This window comes from Populus nigra, chromosome 1 (genome assembly GCF_951802175.1).
Source record: "Populus nigra chromosome 1, ddPopNigr1.1, whole genome shotgun sequence".
Lineage (NCBI taxonomy): Eukaryota > Viridiplantae > Streptophyta > Magnoliopsida > Malpighiales > Salicaceae > Populus > Populus nigra.
This window is the reverse complement of record NC_084852.1, coordinates 6,276,233-6,299,268: the sequence shown is the minus strand read 5'-3', so window position 1 is coordinate 6,299,268 and position 23,036 is coordinate 6,276,233. Positions and strand designations below refer to the sequence as shown.

General features: G+C 33.0%; 3 protein-coding genes across 8 annotated transcripts; 1 reads left to right on the top strand and 2 right to left on the bottom strand.

Annotated features, from left to right (window-relative positions):
* Positions 1–2,100: 2,100 nt before the first annotated feature.
* LOC133704928 (aldehyde dehydrogenase family 3 member I1, chloroplastic-like) lies at positions 2,101–6,811 on the bottom strand. 4 transcript variants are annotated; one of them, XM_062129996.1, is made up of 12 exons: positions 6,653–6,811; positions 6,197–6,325; positions 5,868–6,108; positions 5,554–5,622; positions 5,340–5,436; positions 4,867–5,073; positions 4,000–4,115; positions 3,814–3,918; positions 3,423–3,595; positions 3,230–3,320; positions 2,990–3,139; positions 2,101–2,654 (listed from the first exon to the last, which is right to left on the bottom strand). In XM_062129996.1, exons 1-12 carry the CDS (start codon positions 6,688–6,690, stop codon positions 2,415–2,417), a joined length of 1,656 nt encoding a protein of 551 aa, XP_061985980.1. In that variant the 5' UTR covers positions 6,691–6,811; the 3' UTR covers positions 2,101–2,414. The 4 variants fall into 4 exon arrangements, with proteins under 4 accessions (XP_061985980.1, XP_061985994.1, XP_061986003.1 ...); XM_062130010.1 differs by having other exon boundaries at positions 6,222–6,325; positions 6,653–6,669; XM_062130019.1 differs by lacking the exon at positions 4,867–5,073.
* Positions 6,812–7,835: 1,024 nt separating this feature from the next.
* LOC133704952 (SWR1 complex subunit 2) lies at positions 7,836–13,574 on the top strand. Of its 3 annotated transcripts, none has more exons than XM_062130041.1 (12): positions 7,836–7,996; positions 8,678–8,753; positions 8,870–8,939; positions 9,254–9,325; positions 9,466–9,506; positions 9,584–9,839; positions 9,985–10,060; positions 10,181–10,300; positions 10,432–10,497; positions 11,397–11,439; positions 13,051–13,116; positions 13,258–13,574. In XM_062130041.1, the coding sequence occupies exons 2-12, from the start codon at positions 8,683–8,685 to the stop codon at positions 13,442–13,444; spliced, it is 1,068 nt and encodes a 355-aa protein (XP_061986025.1). In that variant the 5' UTR covers positions 7,836–7,996; positions 8,678–8,682; the 3' UTR covers positions 13,445–13,574. The 3 variants fall into 3 exon arrangements, with proteins under 3 accessions (XP_061986025.1, XP_061986017.1, XP_061986013.1); XM_062130033.1 differs by having other exon boundaries at positions 8,675–8,753; XM_062130029.1 differs by having other exon boundaries at positions 7,837–7,996; positions 8,654–8,753.
* Positions 13,575–17,146: 3,572 nt separating this feature from the next.
* On the bottom strand, positions 17,147–22,502 carry LOC133678889 (G-type lectin S-receptor-like serine/threonine-protein kinase At4g27290). Its single transcript, XM_062101397.1, has 7 exons — positions 21,242–22,502; positions 19,627–19,767; positions 19,327–19,463; positions 18,872–19,082; positions 18,348–18,585; positions 18,081–18,231; positions 17,147–17,782 (listed from the first exon to the last, which is right to left on the bottom strand). The coding sequence occupies exons 1-7, from the start codon at positions 22,500–22,502 to the stop codon at positions 17,480–17,482; spliced, it is 2,442 nt and encodes an 813-aa protein (XP_061957381.1). The 3' UTR covers positions 17,147–17,479.
* Positions 22,503–23,036: the final 534 nt, after the last annotated feature.

The window sequence follows — 23,036 nt, the reverse complement described above, 5'->3', positions numbered from 1 at the left end:
GGTATTCTTGGGTTTATTAACAATGTTTTTTTTTTATTTTGCTTTTTTTTTTTAATTAAGAGCCTACATAAAGCACAACATTAAGGTAAGAATTTTTCATTCCTTATCATTATTTTTTTGTGTTTTTGTTTTTTTGCATTATTTTTGTTCAATTTGGGGTTCTTAATAATATTATGAATTAAAAAATGACATGAATTTTAGTTATTATTGAAATACTTTTTTCATTGTTTTGTAGAATTTTAGTACTTATTTTTCAAATTTGTTGTTCAATTTCAAATAAATGTGTAGGATTGATTTTAATTATTATTTTTAATTAATTACATTTAGAATAATTTTTTGTAAATTTAGGATTAAAAATATTATCACTTAGAAATAATTTTATTTAATTTTAGTTGTTATTGTAATAATTTTTGCATTGTTTTGTTGAATTTTAGTAATTGTTTTTCAAATTTGTTCAAAATTCAAATAAATATGTAGGATTTATTTTAATTATTATTTTGAATTTATTCCATTTAGAATAAATTTTTTAAATTTTGGATTAAAAATATTATCACTTAGAAATAATTATGTTGAATTTTAGTTGTTATTGTAATATTTTTTGCATTATTTTGTTGAATTTTAGTTTTTTTTTCAATTTTGTTGTTCAATTTTAATATTTAAATGTGTAGGATTAATTTTAATTATTAATTTGAATTTATTCCATTTAGAATAATTTTTTTTAAATTTAGGATTAAAAATATTATCACTTAGAAATAATTGTGTTGAGTTTTAGTTATTATTGAAATAATTTTTGCATTGTTTTGTGGAATTTTAGTAATTTGTTTTCAAATTTGTTGTTCAATTTCAAATAAATATTTAGGATTGATTTTAATTACTATTTTTTATTTATTCCATTTAGAATAGTTTTTTGTAAATTTAGGATTAAAAATATTATCACTTAGAAATAATTTTGTTGAATTTAGTTGTTATTGTAATAATTTTTGCATTATTTTGTTGATTTTTTTTTCAATTTTGTTGTTCAATTTCAATTAAATGTATAGGATTAATTTTAATTATTATTTTGAATTTATTCCATTTAGAATAATGTTTTTTTTTGTAAATTTAAGATTAAAAATATTATCACTTAGAAATAATTGTGTTGAGTTTTAGTTGTCATTGTAATAATTTTTGCATTATTTTGTTGAATTTTAGTTTTTTCTTTCTTTCAATTTTGTTGTTCAATTTCAATTAAATATGTAGAATTAATTTTAATTATTATTTTGATTTTTTATGTTAATTTGAACTGTTTATTGAAATTACTAAAATTTTTTTTATAAATTTTTATTTTAAAGAAAAATTTAAATGAGAAAGATTTGATAATAATATTGTTAAGAGGGTTTAAAAAAATTACATCGCAATTAGATAATATGGAATTCATAAGAAAATTAGAAGACATGTTTCATTGAAATTTCTAAAAATTCAAAGAAATTATAGCACGATGCTCATTTTATAGATGCCTTGCTGGAAACCTGTAGTGTGTAAATAAAGATTTATTTATGTTTAATTATTTTAGTTTGTATTTAGATTTAAAAGATGTTTTGTCCGTAACTGGTTTGCCAAATAGATGAAGAACCAGTTTCAGGTATAGATCTTAGTGGTGAAGAGACATGTATGCAATATTTTGGTATTGATGGCTGTACAACGTATAAAGATAGAGCAGAGGCAAGAAAAAGAAAATCCTCTGTTCATATGTCTTGGTTGAAAAAAGAAATTCAACATATTCCTAATGACATTGACATGAACAACCCAGATCTTGTCACAAACGCGAGAAAGGAAAGGTTCGTTGTTTTATGAAGATCAACTTGGTCACAGCAGACCCTTGTTAACTCGAAAATTAATTCGTTTGTTTCCCAACCTAACTTGAACAAGTAGATAACTTATTGGTGGTTATGGCAGTATGGCTTCATGGCTGTGAAAACTACCTAGATTAAAATGTGTTTTCCAAATGTAATCTATCATCATCTTTCACTCTTCAGGAATTTGATAGGCTATCAGAGAACAACTAACAGTAACCAGCTTGGGTCAGGACCTTCTTGCATTAAAGATAACATATCTGATCACTTTTACGAGGCTAAATATTCATGTAAGATTCCAAGTTCAAATATAATTTACAATTTCAAATCATTGGAATGTGACTCTTCAAATGATAGTGTACCTATTACAATTTTAGTTCCCTTTTTGTTCTGATAATACCAGTTCCTACAACAGGACACTCTCCCTTGAATGGATGCTCTCTAACAATCTAAAAGTAATGGTGCAGTTGGCTACTAATCATACATTATCTCATAAGTATAGATTAGATGGGACTTGAGAAAATATACATTCAAGAGAGAGGGTAACCACCACAAGAAGGAACCCGTCTTTAAGTCATGTGTTCAATCTCTAGACCATCCCATCAAAGCAAGAATTATGTCAAATATGCCACCATTCATCACAGCCCTAATTAGCTTCTGCTTTTCTGGTGTATATGGTGGATATCTGACAGATGCATCTCCACTGAAACTTCTGTACAGAACTGCCTTCTTGTGACTGAAAGCATCAAAAGAAAATTTACCATGGTATGATCCCATTCCACTCTCCCCAACTCCTCCAAAGGGTAAACTGGAAACTGTAACCTGCAGAATTTGAAAGTCTAGCTTCAAATAGACAATTCGGTCGTGCATAACAGTATTACTTACTGTACAAATTTTGGAACTGCTTCTAACTATAAAAAATTGAGTCCTATTCCCTCCCCTTTTCTTTACAGGAGTGAGTACAGTTGGACTCGATGCAGAGTGGTACTGTCTGTCAGCACTAACAACACTGCAGACTATTTAATAGTTTGGGGATCTTACAATCTATTTGAGGAGACAAGTGACTTAGGCTGCATTTCAGCATCAATACACGATACTAAATTTTTTTGGAAAGCGCATCATTATATGTGGGTCATAAGTAAGAGATGAATACATACATGCAGCACAGTGTCATTGATGACCATTCCTCCAGAGGACACACTTTGCACAAAGTTATTCTTTAGCTTCTCATTGTTGGTGAAGAGATATGCAGTAAGAGGCTTTGGTTTTGAATTTATCAGATCAATACTGTCTTTCACATTTTCAACCTATCAAATCACAAATAAAATGATTAATAGTTGAAGCGTATTGTCTCTGATTATATCAAGCATGATTGCATAGTGTCACTCTTTACTCACAGTGATAATAGGAAGCAATGGCCCAAATATCTCTTCCTGCATCAGTTGAGAGTCTCCAGGAACATCTAAGAATATTGTTGGAGCAATCTTTCTGCAATAGAAGGAGAAGTCTTGAAGTCATGTTTTGTCCTATGTATCATTGTTGAGTTATATTCTAGAAGCATCAGTCTGCCAAGAAATGTATCAAACCCACAATTTCTTCTGATTCCTTTGTCCTCCAACAACAATTTTGTTGTAAACCTTGTAATCATCCATGAGACTTTCCAAACGTGAAAAATGATTTGAGCTCACAATACAGGATATGTCTTTTGATTCCATTGGATCTGTTCCAAAAAATTCCTCTATCCCTTTCCTTAGTGCATCTATCTGTTCAGCAGGCATGCATCAAGAATAAATCAGTTGGAACCGACCTTCTGTTAAAGCGAACAGAAAGGGTAAGATTTAACTAATAACATCTAACATATGAAGCAAAATTCTCATTTATATTGTAACTAATGACAAAAAAATGGAGTAAATGATGAATCAAATGATACCCTTGTTTCTTAAAATGGATGTAATTTTCTTGACAAAATAGATAATCGTACCAACTTTGGGGCAAACTCTTTTGTTGTTATGATATAATCAACACTAATGCAAGCTTGTCCATTATTCAATTGCCACTTGCCTGCAATGATCCTCCTTACAGTAACCTTCACATGAAACCAATTAATTCTGTAGGGAAAAGAATCCATGATTGATGCATACTCAAGCTATGAACTTCATGTTCTTACTTGTAAGTCAACATCAGAATCAATAACAGCTGGGCACTTCCCTCCAAGTTCTAGGACAACAGGAGTAAGGTGCTTCGCTGCAGCAGTCATGACAATGCGCCCTACTCTTGGACTCCCTGAAAAGTTAAAAAAGGGCCACTTTAGCTAAATGTCAGATGTAGAGACCTTTCTTCATAAATAATGGCTGGCTAGCGGCATCAAGTCTTAGACTTTGTACTTGCACAGTTGTACCTAGTATGCAAAATCAAATGGACGATATTAGGAGTAATGAAAATTCAAAACATTTTTTATGAAATGCCTTTGGAACAACAGTCAAAGATACATTTTCCTTAAATTTTTTTTATGCAACATTTTGGAAAGTCATGAATAATAGCAGAGGTATTCTGATACAAGAACTAGTGCAAGGAAAAGTAAATGGAACAACAAGAATTTCAATAAAAGAATCTTCATGGAGGCACAAAGTGAAAATTATGTTGCTGGAACTTGTACGAGTTCGGGAATCAGGTTTGGGGCTTGAACTTGGTTTTTCTGAAGTTACCTAGACTTTTCCGCTGATTTCAAGTGTCCAACTGTAGTATCCTTTGTCTGAGTATTCTTGTGCAAAATAGGTACTTTAGACTAAAATAAAGATTGAAGTAACAAATGTTTAATGGATTGTCTGACATCATCCTATTTACAAGACCTCTAGATAGTGTTTTCTGTTAGGGTTAAGTTAAATTATGTTTTCCACTTTTTGATTTGATAGGAGGTGTTATTAACACCAGCTGCAGATTGTAATGCATGCCAGTGGAGAAATGTTGATTGGTTGTCAATCCATGAACCTGTACAGTCAGAGCATTGCAAAATTAAAATATTCTAGTGTCGAACCTGTGTAGAATATTTTGTCCCACTTCTGATCAAGCAATGCAGTTGTTTCAAGAACACCTCCCTCGACTACTCTTACAGCAGATCTGTCTAGATATTCCTCAAATAATTTTAAAAGCAGTGAAGAAGTAGCTGGAGCAATTTCTGAAGGTTTTAATACCACAGCATTTCCAGCTGTAATAGCCCCAATGACTGGTTTAACTGACAACGCTGCAAGATTGAAAGAAAAGCTAATAGAAATCAACAATAGAAAGTGCAATAGTTATTATTATTATTATTGTTTTTCCTATTTCAAGGACTTTTCATGTGATTAACATTATCTTGAAGCTAAATGGTATTCTCTAGCTTCCCAAGCTAAACTCATTTGTGGATTGATTTTTTTCATTATGCAAAACCGAGAATCATGTTTTTTGTGAAGAGTATGGATGCATGAATAGAGCATAATTTTGTTAAAATAATTCTTATTTTCTTCTTACAAAATGGGTAGTTCCAAGTTGAGATGACCAACACAGCTCCGAGAGGTTCTGACACAATTTCCGCTGAAGAAGGATAGGTTGCCATTGAGGTTTTGGCCTGAAATATGAGGGGAGATTGGAATTAAATTAGCTTAAACCCGATCTTACATGGATATAGTCACAACAGCACTTTACATTGTCAATATGGGAGTGATTTTTACTGCAATTCAGTTACCTTTTCTGGCTTCATCCACTGTTTCAATTCATTAAGTGCCTCCTCGCAAGATGATTTTACCATAGCAATCTGTATCACACGTTGTGGGGAAAGATATGCAATGCATAAATGAGTTGAAAACTGAAGATATAATATGCAATTTTTTGTACCGTAAACACATGCAGATATTTCATCTGTGGTGATGACTGAAGTTGAACTGCGCTTCTTACCATCAAGACACGGTGTTTCCAAACACAAAAATGAGACTATACGAGGAATGCAAGCAATTTAGACATAATATTGGAGAAATGGACAATAAGCAAATAGATTTAAACCTCAGAAACAAAGGCTTCATATTCAGGCTTAGAGAGGTCCTTATAAAGGGCTTCACAAATATCCTTCTCCCTTTCCACAACCATCTTTTCAATACCCTTCAATTGTGACACTCTCCACTCGTAACTCTTTGTCTTGCCAGTTCTGAAGCTTTCATTTAGTTTCTTCACTAGCAAAGCAGCTTCATTCGCATCAAAAGTTTGCTTCTTCTCCTCCATCATTACCGGTAGATTTGCAGAAGAGCTTTCGAAAATTCAAAAAATAAAAATACGGCATAAAAACTCGAAAAATTAAATTCAAATGAGGCAGCTGGGAAAGTAAGCAAGCATACGAGAGGCAAATACAGAGTGATTTACGAATGGGGCTGGAGAGAGGGAACGAAAGGACAGCTTCGTGCTCATGATTGGTCTTCCACGGAGAGCAGTGGGTGAAAGCTCTCCTCGCACCAGTATCAACAACACTGTTCCACAAGGCGGTAATAAAAGGTGATGAGCCAAGAAACATAGCAACTGTTTGAATCTGAATCCTAACTCCTTTTTCTTTGAGCGAGTATTAGTGAATTACACCTTCATTTATCTCATTGGTCTAACAGTATCTATATGTTTGTAATTCAATTCCTCATTTCCTGCCTTCGTTCCATTCACGCTCACAAACATCACCTCTTCTAAACAACATAAATAAGTTTTGGAACCTTTCACACACATGCATGCCAAGAATATACATACAGACACGCACACGAATGCATTAAAGAAGCAGGAATTCAGCAAGAGTCAAGAAGGAGAAGTACCTGAGATTTTGAAAGGGCTCAACACAGAGGCTTCTCATGATGGGGGAAGCTTCAGTACTGGGCTAGCAGAATAATGATAGTTAATGGGTTCATTCAATATCACCTATAAAGCATAAAAAACATGGGGAAACGGTAGACATGTGGAGGTTTCTCAGCCATGAAAGAAGAGGATAGTTTTGCAAGTTACTTGCTGTCCATGTATCTATCACGGCACCACCACAGCACTTGGTTGGTATCTGGCACCGGGTGGAATGGAAGGGACCACATAGTTGGAGGCCCAGGGCAATTATTGAACCCCACCTCAAGCTCCCTTTTGCTTTTCTATGCTAACTTTGCTAGATTTGAAGCTGAACATGAAGTTCAGTTATACTAAACAATTATTGACATTAAGCATCGCGGAATTTAGGATTAAGGCACTAAGGAAGGATAGTGGAAATCGAGGTTAATTTGTGGGGTTTTTGTTACTAAAGGTAACATCATGACAGATATCTTGAAACAACTTTGAAGCATGCTTACACTTCATCGTTGTGATAGTTACGTGTTTGTTATTTCTATTTTTAAAAGTTTTTTTTTTTAATTATTTTTTTAATAAATATATATATATAAAATTGACATAATCAAGTTTGCTTTGAATCGATGAGAATTAACTTAAGTGCCTTAGTCCGGTTGAACCGATTCATATCCCCCTGACTTTTTCATATTTATATTTCAATTTTACCCCTTAATTTTAAATGACTAACAAAGAGCTGCTTTTTCATATTTATATTTCAATTTTACCCCTTAATTTTAAATGACTAACAAAGAACTGACTTTTTCATATTTATATTTCAATTCTACCCTTTAATTTTAAATGGCTATCAAAGAACTGACTTTAACATATTATATCTCAATTTTACCCTTTAATTTTAAATGACAAACAAAGAACTGACTTTTTCATATTTATATTTCTCTTATTTTATTTCCTTTTAAAACCCCAACGCATATGTGATTCATAAATAAAAGAAGAAGAAGAAAGAAATCTCAAACACCAAATTGGAAAGGTAGGTTTACAAGGAACGTTCGAACATTGGGAAAATAGAAGGGCAATATTGCAAAATACTAAAACTATAGTAATTGAAGTGCAACAATGATGAATGCATAGGAACAAAAATAAAGTTTACCCTTAATAAAGAGAGCAGAACTCGAGGCCGGTAGTTTATGGAAGTTGGTCCTTGGTGTGGACTCTCCCTATTCCCTCGACGAAGAAACCCTCAACTCTTTTTTTCCCTCAGAAATTTATCCAACTTGGTTTTTCATCAATAACAGATTCTCTCTCTCCAAGTCGGATTTGCATCTAAACACCAGGTAAATTGAAAAATCTTTTCTTTGCTTTTTAGTGCCTGATTTTGTTCTTTGCAGCTGTTAATGGGCCATCTCGAAAATAATGGGAAACTGGGTTTTCTTACATTCTTAGATAAGTAAATTCAAGTGGGTTTGGTTGTTTTTTATGGTATATGTTATATTTTTCAGTGTTCGCAAAGTGTTTGATGAAATGACCCTGCGAGAATTGTCATTTTGTTTTGTTAAGGTTCTAGTTTTTGTAAGAACTTCTGAATGTATGATACTATGATTTTCTTTTGTCTTGTTTAATAGAAAGGCATAATGATTGTATTCAAAGTAAGCTTGTGTGTTAATATCATCATGCATATTCAAGGTAGCAGTGTTTTGTACAAATTAAATGACTAATTATATGCTGATTTCTTTATATATCACCTGTTAGTTGTCAAACTGGCTCTTGCCTTCGGAGGAATCTAAGTTATTGGAGTTAAGGAAATTTCCCATCTCATAGCATTACAAACAAAGCCCTATAGCCAGTCAATTTGCATTTTCAATCTGTTTCTCATTATAGTAGGCTTATTGTGTAGAAGAATATGCATGAAGAAGAAACAGAAGAAGAAACAAGGAAAGATTAGGGCTAAGTTATTCCATTGTTAATATGTCACACAATTTTGTTGATTTTAGATTTGGTTTCATACATTGAAGTAGCTATCATGGAAGTCTCTAAGGAAGATGATTCACTTGTGCTTCTGGACCGAGCCTCTCGAGCAACAAGAGGAAAACGGTTAGAATTTCAAACCTTTTTATGTGATTTTCTCTTTAGAAAGGTACATGAGAAACATGATTTTTTTTTAAAAAAATCCCTAATATTCAGATTTTGATGCTTTTTTTTTATGCAAGGATGACCAAGTTGATTGACGATGAACTTGAAGAGGACGAGTTGTTTTGGAACCAGGAAGCTCTTAAAGATGTAAGTAAAATTCATATCTTCAAAAAAAAAAAAAAGAGTAAAATTGTATCAGACTAAATTGGTTTCATTCAATGGTGATTTTACATATAACTATAACCAGGTCGCATGCGACCATCGTGTCAAACTAAATTGGTATCATTCAATTGTGATGTTACGAATAACTATAATCAGGTCACATGATCTCTCTTCAGGGATGGTTCGTTGAAGGTAGCAGCTTGTGCTTCTTTTATTATTCATTTTTTTCCTTTTCTTGTAGCCATGAGGCCTGTAAGTTAAAACCCACAATTTTATAAAATGTTTTCTCATATATGTAGGAAGAGGATGATGATAATTATCAAGAGGAGGGAGAGGCTGTTGATGAGTTTGATAGTGACTTTGATGAAGACGTGAGTATTTTTTTACTGTTGTACTTTGTGCATATATATTTGTCACCTCTAACTAATCTTAATGCAACGATTGTGGTTTTCAACTTTTTAGCCAACATGAAAATGTTACTACTTATTTTTGTGCTTCATATTGGTGCTAGGAGCCTGAGCCAGATGAAGCAGAAAAGGAAGTAGAAGAAAGGTTTGAAATCTATCAGCTGAAGCAAGCTATAACTACTTCTAATCTGTTGAAATTTCTAATTCTTGATCATTTTTTAGGCCGCAGAACAAGAAGCGGCTTATATTTCCTGGAAAGACTTTACCAAAGAAGAAAACAAAAAAGAAAGACCTTTCAAAATTAGATAAGCTTTCCATGAATGAAAAATCAACTCAACAACCTGCTACTCCTGACCATCAAGATGCTCCTGATGACGTGGAAGGGGAAAGAATAGTGAGGAAATCTACAAGAACCTCAGTCATTGTTAGGCAAGCTGAGAGAGATGCAATACGTGCAGCTTTGCAGGCAACAATGAAGGTCAGTTATTCGCTACTGATGGCATATTTGTTCTTTCATCATGGAAGTTGCCTAATAAGATTTTCCTTTCTTGGTTCTTAAGTTTCTCAATTTTAAAATGTACAATTATGCAATCGGGATAGATAAATATTTTGTTTTTCTCCAGCCAATAAAAAGAAAAAAAGAAGGCGAGGAGAAGAGGATGACGCAAGAAGAAATGCTTCTTGAAGCAGCACAGACAGGTTTTTCTCATGATGTGTTGTTGCTGGAACGTTTGCCTGATTGATTGAAGTTGTGAGATTCTTTGTTACGTCTCATATAATATCAATTTGAATGTTCTATGTTGTAATTGGCATTGGCAGAAATCGTGAATTTAAGGAACTTAGAGCGTGTTTTAGCAAGGGAGGAAGAAGTTAAGAAAAGAGCAATTGTGCACAAAGCTGTGTACAGTGGTCCACAGATACGATATTTTTCTAAAAATGGCAAGCTACTATTGTTTATATTTGAATCATTTTTAGATATGCAACTGTTAATATCTATTAATGTGCTGCTTGTTATTAAGGTTTTGATTATTATCATAACTGTTTTATGTCAATTTGTTCATTTCTTCCAGGTTGCTCCTATCTAGAATTCAAAGGATTGTCATTTCAGTCACAGCTTTCAACAACATCTGTTCCATGTAAGTTTATGTTTAAATGCTGCTAATAATAGCATCAATGCTAGCTTACTGAAAAAATCAGATGTAAAACTTGCAGTGGTCAGTGGCTCCACTTTCTCTGGCTTTGTTGTTTGATCTTTCTTCCATTTTTAATGTATATAATCTGAGAGAGCCCTGCTTTGATCAAAGCAGCAGGATCGATATTCACAAAACTGCTCTTTATTTTGTACTTAGATTCGTGTGATCTTCAGGCCTCTGTCAATGTTTCCTATTCACTTGGCATGATGAGCATAAAGCTTAATCAATCCTAGGATTTGATTATATTACCTCTGAATTATTTTTTTATATATGGATAGAAATTGGCTTCTCTATTTCATCTGGTTAACGTTTGAAATACAATTGGTTGTTTGGCATGGTATCAGTGCATGATGTGAGCATACCCCCACATCTGGATTGGATATTTTCCTGAATTTTGCATCAGAATTACTGCCACAAGAAAATTCTCTCTTTTAGTCTTAGAAACATCATTCTCCTGCTTTCGGCTGTTTAAATGAGATACCTACTGTGATGAAAGGTGCTGAAGACAAGTTTAGTACCCCTCTTTTGAAAGTATTCTATCTCCAGATATCTATCTAAGATCTGGAAGATCCAGACATATAAAAAGCACATCCTTGCCATACACAGTTTTGCTAAAATTATCTTTGCATATGGAAAATTGAAATTTGCATCTACTTTGTGACTCAAAACATTCTTTGCCCTTTTTTGAATGTTTTAGATCTTCAGTTTTAGACATTTGAAGCAATAAAAAGAAAAAAATAACATAAAAAGATGCGTTATGGATCTTTTTGTTAGGTTGATGTCCTTTGTTATGTTTTATTTCTGTGGTTTGATAATCCTTTTCTATACCAATCACTTGCCAGATCCAGAGAAGGCTATATGTGCTGTAACAGGATTGCCTGCCAAGTAAGAGCTCATTTCCACATTAATGGTCACTTGTTATTTGTTTAAAAGTATCAGCTTGAGATAACTTGTGTTTCTTTTATTTTGAAATGTGACAGTGCTAGGCTAGTTTGCAAATCGTGTTTTTTATTTGGTGCTCATCACCTTGAGTTTGATAATTTTGAATGTTGATCTATCCAAATAAATAAATAATGAAATGATAGAAGGAATTGAAACGGTGAAGGATTTTGATTTTTCTTTCAATTTGTCATTGGACATCGTGCACCTCTAGAAGATTTAATTGATAAACTGTTCCTAGTCACATCACCATTCCTTTTGAAAATGTTGATTGTAAACTAGTGCCTTCGATGTTCAACTTGAATGGAGTGGCATTAATGATGTGAGAACCCAATAAAAGGGGATATACTCGAGTGGCTGATCCGAACTATATTTCTAAGCAGATGGGGGCTTAAAAGAAACAAGAAAGAAATGCCATTGCCTTTCCTTCTGTGAAACTCAGTTAAGATCTAGAATTATGATCCTCAGACCGAAAAAAGAAGATTTCATAAACATATCTCATACTAAGCATATTTGATTCTATTTCAAATATAATAAAAGACAAGAAACAAGGCATTAGTGAAACTCAGTTAAGATCTAGAATTATGATCTTAAGACAGAAAAAAAAAGAAGGTTTCATTAATATAGCTTATACTAAGCATATTTGATTCTATTTCAAATATAATAAAAGACAAGAAGCAAGGCATTAGTGACCAACTTTTCTGGAATTGAGTGTTCAAGCAAGCTATAAACTGGCAGGCTGTAGGCACATGGTTAGCATCCTTTGGATAGGCATGAGTTTTTTTCCAAGTGATGAGATTCTTGACTGTAATCTGGATGCATTTAGTCAAGATGCAATTAATGCAGAAAAGCCTTGAGAATAGAAAGTATTTCAGTGTATAAAGAATGAGGTTTGAATAATTTATGTAGACAATTATGTAAAATAAAGGGTTGGTGTTTCAAGGAATTGATATTGGAATTAGGATGAGTATGTGATTTTAGGCTGGATTGAGGCCTGATTAATTGAAGAAGAAAGGTGAAGAATTAGAATATAGAAATTAGGGTGGAAGACGAGAAAAAGAAAACTATGCCCTAAGCATAAAACAAAATATTAGATCTCAATTTTATTCCATTATTCAAGTCTCTTGAGAAAGGACATTACAGATATATAGGGATTAAACTTCTAAATAGACTAGGGCCAGGACTATTAAAATAGGATCAACACAAGTATGCTTTCATTTTTTAAGATTGTCAGTAATTGAGAACAACTTATTAAAGACCACTGAAACTGAAATTCAAAATAGAAAGCTAGACCTCCTGATCAATTTGGAAATTATCAAATAAGCTTGTTTTGCTGTAATACGCAAAAGATAAAATTCTTTCCCACCCAAGGCTCAATAATTCAAACCTTAAGCCAAGATACTTACCATGGAAACATATTGCCATACCAGAGCTATGCATTTTTCTTTTCATCTTCTCTCTACTGAAATTAAAAAAGTTCACAATGAAAAGTTCACATTATTTATGCAAACTATGCTCAATGAGAATCATTGCTTTGATTCTGAATTGATGTTCCAGGTATCGTGATCCAAAGACAGGGCTACCTTATGCAACAAAAGAAGCTTTCAAAATTATTCGTGAACGGTATGGAATCCTCTCTTTATTTCTTCATGGTCAGTAGCTAGAAAATTGATTGGATGCTTTGCTTATCAGCTCACTTCTTGCTAAAGAAAATTCTTCAAAGCTGATCCTGATGCCTTTCATGATATCTTTGTTGGTTTCCAGTTTTATGGATGAAAATAACAATATCAAGAAAATGGCCATGGGTGATCTATTTGATTCACTAGTTGGGACTGGATTTCATGGCAAGAGGAAGCGATTGCCAACTTCAAATAGACGCAAAATGTCACATTTCTCCCGTTTTGCTAATTTTGGTATGACTTCTATTGTTGATATTGAATCTTCAGAATAGAGCCACGGAATATGGGGAATCAATATTGTTGTATTAGTTTTAGCAATAGCATGCCCATTTTAGCAACAGGCTTGTATAGTTGTCCGGCTTAGAGAAAGGATGGCATTAATGAGAAAATCCGAGCAATTATTTCAGTTTGGACCAAACAAAAGGTTTTTATTTTTATTTGTTGTGGTCAATTTAGCTGTAACACTTAACTGTGGCAAGTAACCTGCGCACTTCTCACCTTCTAGTGAGTTTCATCTGATGCAAGCACAGCACAGGGATAGTCCTCCCAAGAAAAGCACAAATTGTTTCTTCTGTTAACCAAAAAGAAAAGGGCAAATCATGGCATAAGATCACTGTTGAAACACTTGTATAGTTTGTCTAAAAGTTGCCGTTGATGTCTTGTGTTTTGTATTTTACGTACAAGAATTACTTGTGACAAATTTAGAGAAGTTTGGTGGCTCATTTCTTGTTGCCTCAATTTGCACTTGTTCGATTTGATGCTAGATTGTTTCAATTATACATGCAATGCTATTATTCATGGTTCCATTACTGTTAAAATGAGATAGGATAAATTAAAATAACTTTTAGGTATTGTGAAATTATAAATAACATTTAAAATTTTAATATATTTTAAAAATATTATTTTAATAGGACAAAAAATAATTATATATTTTAAAAATGTTACAGTAACCTTCTATTGAGTTCTATTGTACCCAAAATGCCTTTAATTACTTTTTAGAAAGAAAAAAAAACATTAACTAAATTTGAAAAATTTTAAAATTAGCAAAATATTATTGAAAAGAAAACTTAAAATAAAATTGAATGAAATTAAATTGCGAAACAAATACATGTACTAAAAAAAGTCATGTCCTATTTTTTAATATATTTTTTTTTATCTAATTTGTAAGTTCTTAATCTGATTATCTTATTTTCTTTAACAATAATAAAGGGTATTGGGGGTATATAAAACTGCAGAGGAGATTTGTGTAGCATTTTTTTAAAAGCCAAAAAAAAAAAAACCTAAAGAATTCCCTGTCAACTTTATAAATCATGATTAATCTCTTAAACTCATAATTCATTAAATTTTAAATTTGGATTGAATCAAAAAACTAAACACTCAACCAATTAAATTTTATAGGATGAAATAATTAAAAAATCAATCCAAAAAAATCTTATAGGATAAAACAACAATAATAATAATTATTATCATAATTTTAAAACTCGACATGAAAATTGACTCAGGGCAAGCTCCGAATCATGAGTTAGGTTGATTATTGATCTTGATCAATGTAAGGATAAAAATGATTATTATTATTATAGTTTTAAAATCTGATTTGAGAATCGTTCTAGAGCAAAGCCCCAATCACGGGTCGAGTTGACCTTTGACTAGGGTTAACATAAGAATAAAAATTATTATTATAATAGTTTCAATACCCAACTTGGGAATCAACCTAGGGTAAGGCCTGGATCTCGGGTCGAGAGAATCAATACAGGTTGAACCAAGTTAATGTATGAGTAAAATTTGTTATTATCATATTTTTAAAACTTGACTTGAGAGTTGATCAAGGGAAAGATCCGGATTACCGGTTGAAAGAGTCAACCAAGTTAACCAAATTAAAAAAAAAATCAAAGCAACCTTGTTTTGATAAAAAAAAATTTCAAAAAAAGTCAATAAATTTTTTATCTGTGTTTATCTCAAGTTATCAGGGTTGCAGGTTCACCCAAGTTTTTGACCAGATTAGAACATATAAATTCTTCCTCTATTTTTTTTTAAATCCAAATCGGTTCAGATTGATCTTGTTCTATCTAATGTCTACTAAACACAAAATAATACAAATTATCAAGTACAATCCAATACATACCAAACGCAAGATAAAACAATTGTTTGTCAAGTCTAGTTCAGTCTAATCTTGTATATTCCACTTAATTATCTCATATACCAAATACTATCTTACATAATATAAGTTTATATTTTATATAAAAAACCTTCATGGTTTATGCTTTTGAATTGAGATAATTATTTTATATAATATTAAAGTTATTGTTTTGCTAAATAATTATAAATTTAAATCTTACAAGCACCTCATTTTTTCTTTTAATAACCTTGTATAATGGATTAAACTTTTGAGTTGAAATATTATTTAACAAGCAACATTGCACCGGAGCTGAAGACATCAGATTTTACTGAGTAGAGTCCATCAATTAAGTATTCTGGTGTCATGTAGCCAAGGCAAGCAACAATTGAATGTTAAATGGCATTCATTTTCTCCAAATCTCCTTGCTGGGCTGGCTTTCACATCTCTTAATTATTCTTCGCAATCCCGCTGCTAATGTGGTGGCGCTTCGGCCAGTCTAGTAGTGCGCTCTGCCTCGGATGCGTAATTGAATTCAAGAATTCTTTTGTTTTTATGTTTTAAAATTATTTAAAAAAAATTGATTTTTTATTTTATTTTTTACATTAAATTAATTTTTTTTATGTTTTCATATTATTTTGATATACTAATTTAAAATATAAATTTTTTAAAACAAATTTAAAAACTATTTTAATATATTTCTAAATAAAACCGTTACCATGAAACAAAATAAAATGGAAGTAGTTTTCATCAAATTCATAAACATATATGAGAGGAGCTCTCGAACTCAATGCGCAAGGTTTAGAGAATCTCAAACCAAAAATTAGGTAGTCCAAGCTCTTTTTAGGCATTGACTTGCAGATTAGCTTCATTTGATCTGCTTCAGAACATTCACACCCTGTCATCTCCAATATGATGGTTGCCAATTTTTTTAGGTCTGGTTTGAGGGCATTAAGGATTTACACCTTAGCGTGCTCTTTGAAGTCTTCTATGAATCTGCACATGATATTTGTTATTAAAAAACCTGTTGTAAGGTTTTATTCATAGTTATTAAATCTAATTTGGTTACTAATCTAGTCAAGGGGTCAGGACCCAAGTTTCATGGATGAACTCGAAAAAATAAATAAAACATTTAAAAATTTAATATTTTATATAAAAAAAATTTATGTAAATATAGGATATATATATTATAAATAATGAAGTTTAAAATAATATTTTAAAAAATTTTATCCCACATCAAAAAGATATTATATTAAGCTTTTAAGTTGAAACATTTAAATTAAAAAAGTTTTTTTTATCCCATATTGAAAAAATAATTTTTTTCTTGGGAACATAGAGTATATATATTAATGGATTTCAAATCCAACATTGAAAAAAAATATTATATTATCTTTTTAAGTTGAAGTATTTAAACCAAAAAGTTTTTTATCTCATATTGAAAAAACATAATTTTTTTCTTGAGAACATAGAGTATATATCATAGTTTTTAGACCCGCCTTGGTCCAAGGCCCGTGTTCCGGGTTTTGACCGGGTCACCAGGTTTTGACCGGGTCACCGGGTTTTGATCGGATCAATTATTATTTTTTTTAAATCAAAACGATGTCGTTTTAGTAAAAAAAAAAAAAACACAAAAGTCAATGGGTTGCAACCGGGTTTTTGGTCGGGTCTTGCCGGGTTGCAACCGGGTCTTGTCGGGTCAACCGGTCGGGTCAGCCGGGTCACACTAAGTTTTTCCTTCTCCTATTTTTTCTTTAACCTGGCCCGGTTTCAGCCTCGGATCGACCCGCCGAGTTGGACTGGGTTTTAAAACTATGGTTTTATTACAAACATACGACTGTCATGTTTTCCATAGACCATATAGTTTCGAAAATTGCAGGAGTCATAATTTTATAACACCAATATCGCAGAGACGAATTTGCTTATGAAAATAAAGTTGCAAGCATCAAGAAACAAGAATCTTAATACAAAAAGAAAACCAAGAATCTATCTAGCCTCAGGAATTCTGATAGTGAATTCATTGACCGAGCCTGATAAGTTCTGTAAATATGAAGAATTTGCTACCACCAAATCCCTTTCAGCAACCAAAAACCTGGTTGTTTTGGCTGAGGAAATGCACCTTCACCACGCAACATTAGACATACAGCTTCTATGAATACGCAATCACATCCATGAAAAAGTCATCAGCACAACCATCCTACCTTGCATCCAAGAGTGAAATCGAGCACTCGTTTTCTGATAATGATTTGCTCTGTTTTGGTAAACTTTCTTCAATAGCATCCCTTTCAATGAAGAAACCTGGATGCTTAGGCCGAGGCAATGCATCTTCATTACCTAACATCAAAACCACATATGACATGTTCGGCCTATCTTCTCGATTTTCTTGCACACAGAGAAGAGCCACATGAATTGAACGTAACACTTGAGATCGATTGAATGATTCAATTATTGATTCCGAAACCAGTTCTATAGGCCTCCCTTCTTGGAAAAGTCTCCAAGCCTGATAAATTAAAGCATGTTATTAATAACAATTAGTATCTTGAAGAAAATGTTTCAACTGCCACTGTGTTCCCTTTTAGGATCCAAATCCAAGCACAGGGCATGTCTGACATGCTTAACTTTGTCTGACTCGATTAGTTTACAAAATTTCTTCCTTCTTTTTTTTTCCCCTCTCTCATTTCTTTTTTCCTTTTGTATATTTGAAGTGTACTGTCAGTAAACATGCTCATGCATCTGTTGGAACCTCATACAGGTACCACAAAGTAAATTAAATTGAAGAACATAGTTTTGAAACTTACATGCCCTAGAAGGTTGAGGCTATGATCCGGATGACAGAATCCTCTGTTCCTGTTCCCACTCACTATCTCTAGCACCAAGACTCCAAAGCTGAAGACGTCTGATTTTAGCGAGTAGACTCCATGATTTGCGTACTCTGGAGATATGTAGCCACTGCACGTATTAGTAGAATGTTAAGTTGCATTTTGTGGAAAACCTATTCGTAGGATGTTAAGTTGCATTTGCGGAAAAGGCAGATAAAATATTACTATGATGGAGCATTCACTTACTATGTACCAGCCACTTTATTAGTGTTGGCTTCGATTTCATTTCCTACAAAACTTCTAGCCAGTCCAAAGTCTGAAATTTTTGGTTTCAGTTCATAGTCGAGTAAAATATTGCTGGCTTTCAAATCTCTATGAATTACCCTTAGTCTTGAATCCTGGTGAAGATAAAGAAGTCCACGAGCAATCCCATTGATGATGTTGCAGCGTGTTGGCCAATCTAGCAGCCTGTCCTTTGTTTCACCTGCACAATCATCTGCTCAAGTCTGTTCACTATGGTTCATATCAGATCTATAAATATATGTGAAAGAAAAACAGAACAGGTGATGGTGATTAATACTTGATACAGTTATAATCACAAATTGATATGGCAGCCTCTTCGCCACCCACCTGTTGTCTAAAATGGTTCGAGGATGCTCATAGCTTCTGTTCCCAAATTAATTTAGCTACCAAGCTTAGTTTTAGGTCATTGCTCAAAGCATTGACTCTCAAACTAAAATGTATCTGTTCAGGTTTTGAGAGATTCATACCGAAAATAAAAAAGTTCAAGCTTTTGTTAGGCAAAAACTCGTAGATGAGCATCGTTTCATCTCCTTCAATGCAGCATCCTAGAAGCTTCACCAGATTCTGATGTTGAAGTTTCACAATACACTTAACTTCATTTTTGAACTCATCAACTCCTTGTCTTGAATTATTAGAAAGCCTCTTCACAGCTATTTCTCGTCCATCTCTCAGTGTTCCCTGCAAATAATCAGTCATTAACATAAGCATTGTCCTGTGAAAGTTGGAAAGCAAGGTATGATGTGGCAAACTACTTGCATCTGTTAGGAAATTATAAGTCGAAACTCTTACCAAGTAGTCATTGTTTTATGCTTGGAAATAGTCAGTCTCATGGTCTAAGTTCCCAGTAAATACAGTGGTTTTCAGAGTTTGTACAACGAAATATGGAAGCTGTCACTTTTCGTGATTAATTATGGATTAGTACCTTATAAACAGGTCCGAAGCCCCCTTCTCCGAGTTTATTTTCAACAGAAAATTTATTTGTTGCACGAGCCACGGTAACCAAATCAAACAATGGTAAGTCCAAATCATCTTTCTTATGTGGATTTCTTTGCAAAACACCTGTCATTTGCCATGCGAGCAGAGATTTTAAGAATAAATAGAAGCAGGGGATCTGATCTATTCTCTGTTACATTAAAATTTCGTTGACATGTCTATTATAACGAGCTCCTATCAATTTGTAGTTGTAACTTATTTGTAGATGTTCGTAGATTGAACAACGAACCGTTTTTTTGCTGCTTCTTTTTCCAAACATACAAGACAAAGGCTAGGACAAGGAAGAGAATGACTGTAGACAATGCGGTGCTCACTATGATCCTTCTCTTTACATTGGATTTTGTATGAATCTTCAAGAAGTCACCATTATCTATACCATGACAGTGAAAAACTGGAGTTAGAATGACAATAACAGGAAATGCCAAGATCCCATTGTAGTTTTTTGGTACTGGAAGCATTTCAATAGCTACCATGGTAATTCTACTCACGGCAGAGTAAAAAGTGATATATCAAGTCATTGATCTTGTTGTTCTTAAAGTTCTTTAAAGCCAAGCAGTCTATGCATGTCATGTTATCATGGTATATACATACAAACATACAAAGGAACTCTCATTGCATCATGTCACAAGTTGTTCTATAAAACCATGATACGATAATGAGACAAAAGAAGAATAAATTTTGCTTTTGATTCATTTGATTTCTCATTTCAGCTTTTGCTTGAACTTGAGTGTTTGATATTGTCTCAGTGATGCAGCGGTAACTAAAAATAAAAACATACAAAAAACATAATTTTTTATGAGTAAAAAAAACTGTAGATATAAATTTTAAATTCATAAATTTATTATCTCTAAAATAATAATATTGAAGTCTACTTTCTTAAAAGGTTTACAAAGCCTTAAATAGACCAGAAATCCACTTCAATTAGGAAATAAAAAAAAATTACAAAGGAAAAAAACATAAAATACAAAAGAAGCATGAAATTCAAAAATAATAATAAAAATTACAAAAATCACCAAAACCAGGGTGTGGAGGCGAGATTTTTTAAATTTAAAGATACGAGGTTGGAGTAGTTATTCCATGCTCATAATTTTTTATGAGCAAAAGAAACTGCAGATATAAATTCTAAATTCATAGATTTATTCTCTCTAAAATAATAATATTAAAGTCTACTTTCTTAGAAGGTTTACAAACCCACTTCAATTAGGAAATAAATAAAAAATTACAAAGAAAAGAAACATAAAATCCAAAAGAAGCAGGAAATTCAAAAATAATAATAAAAATTACAAAAATCACCAAAACCAGGGTGTGGGGGCAAGATTTTTTAAATTTAAAGATACAATGATCGGAGTAGTGATTCCATGTTGCATTAAGGAAAGCATTCTCCGAAAACTCATGTAAAAATTTGAGCGCAATCCAATAATTGAATTAAAAGTTATGATCTTTTTGAGCTGTTATTTTGATTTAACGTGACCAAATCTCCTTTTGAGTCTAAACCTATCCCACTAGTTTATAAATATATTTACTAAACCATTTACGTAATATGTCTATGATAAATTTTTATTTAGTTATGATAAACCTACACCTAAATATTTAAAATCATCTATTATCGCAAGCCTGATTACATCAATTAGCCTTTTGTGATTATAGTTTTAAGAAAACACCTTTAGTTGTGGTTTTTAAAAAACAGTATTTAAACACATTTAGTTGTGGTTTTTAAAACACCTTTAGTGTTGGTTTTTAAAAAGCAAGATTTAAAAAATCTATGTTTGATTAAAAGAGATAGATTTTTGCATGCAAAAACATATCTTCATACCAAATTTTCTAGACTGAAGATAAATTCATACCTAGATCTGATGCCGCCATCCGTATGTAAACATCTTGATCGTTTTCAGAAAGTATTCTAATATCAATCAGGTCACCGAACCAAAGCAAGCACCCACTTCCTCCATTCCTGATGTCCAAATTTGAATATGCTGTACAGCTGCAGTTCCTTAAGCACGTGTTCTTGCACTCCTCAAGATTCATGCTCGAGTTAATCCAAGATGATTTTATCTCAGGCAATTTCGCTTTAGAAAGCTTTTGAAACCCATCACCAGAACAATTTAGTGGAGTCTTTCTTACACAACCTTTTGACCAATCCATCTTGTTCCAATCTCTTGAGTTATTTGGTACAAATCCTTTCAAGCAATCACAGAAAGGAGAGTTGTGAATGCTACAGATACCATTTGCACCACACAGTGCATACCTTCCACAATTATCAGTATTTCCTATCTCGTATAGCAACCAACTCTGTGTGCTCTCAATCCACACGAAGTTGTGGTTTTCACCATCGTGAGTTATCACGATCCTCCAATGTGTTGATTTGTTAACAAGATGCTCCCTGAAAAATATCTCCTTCTCATTGGAAACGAATTCATATGTGTACAAGGGATTTGGTCTTAAATACGGTGTACCACTGTACCGCACGCCATTCCATGGCCCTGACCGGTGCCTCACTTTCGAATTATCCATCAATAGTACCTCAGAATATCCATGAGGAACAAGAATACATGTAAAGTTACCTCTGGAAGGATCATCCGGTGACTTCCATGATGTCATGTTCCAGTCCATGCCCGTTATTTTATTCCGTCCTAGCTTCATTTCTGGCAATAGAGTATCAGTTGGGTGTTCAAAACTCTGCCACAAGGGATTTTCCAGGCTGCCATCACCTTTCTCCTTCACAACAAGGTTTCCTGAATCCAGAAGTTGAGCTGCTGGATTAGTTATTGGTCTCGACGAGTTAGAGGACCAAATCAAGCTCCTATCATGATCGAGAAGGACAAGACTTCCTTCGTTAGCAAGTCTGAAAACGCCTGAAGAATCATTAAGGGGGGTTTCTCTGTTGGCAACCCAAACTACAGTGATGACAGGTATTCTGCCATACCATATCCCCACGTATCGGTTTTTTGATTTTCCAGGGCTGAAAAATCCTAATACATAGGTCCCTTCTGCTGAAACAATTGTATCACCATCTCTAATGGAATGAGTTGTGTTCATGGTATCAATACCTTCGGCTGCTTCTCCTATAAGCAATAACGTTAAGAGAAAAGTAGGGATGTAATCCATTGGAACCCTCTTGATTTTCTTGCTGCTCACTTTCTTGTTCTATAATGGGCGGCTTTAACGTGAAAATTTATTCATGATTTAACATAACAGTAATCTGAAATGATATTCCATTTGAGCGAAAAAACTTTATTTGCAGTCAACATCGACATGCGGAAGGATAGACGAGAGTACAGGAGATCAAAGGTGACGAGGAAAGAATATTTTGTACTTGTTCATCGTCTGCAAGTGGTGATTGGCTCAAACAAATTAAACAAATGATTAAAGAACCTACAGAATTAAGAAGAAATCCTTCGTTGCTTGACTTTACGATGTCTTCTGCTGTGGCTTAATTACCTCTGTTCACGCTCACCCTCTTTCAGTCTTTCCAGGATTTTCTTCTGTTGAGAACCATCATTGTACCCGAGTATTGCCGGGGTAGGTTCATAAAATTTACTTAATATTTTAATTAATTTAAAATATTTAAGTCGAAGAAATTAAAATAAATCAACTTGTAGATATTTTTTAAATGAATGAGTATTTTGTGTAAGTAATTAA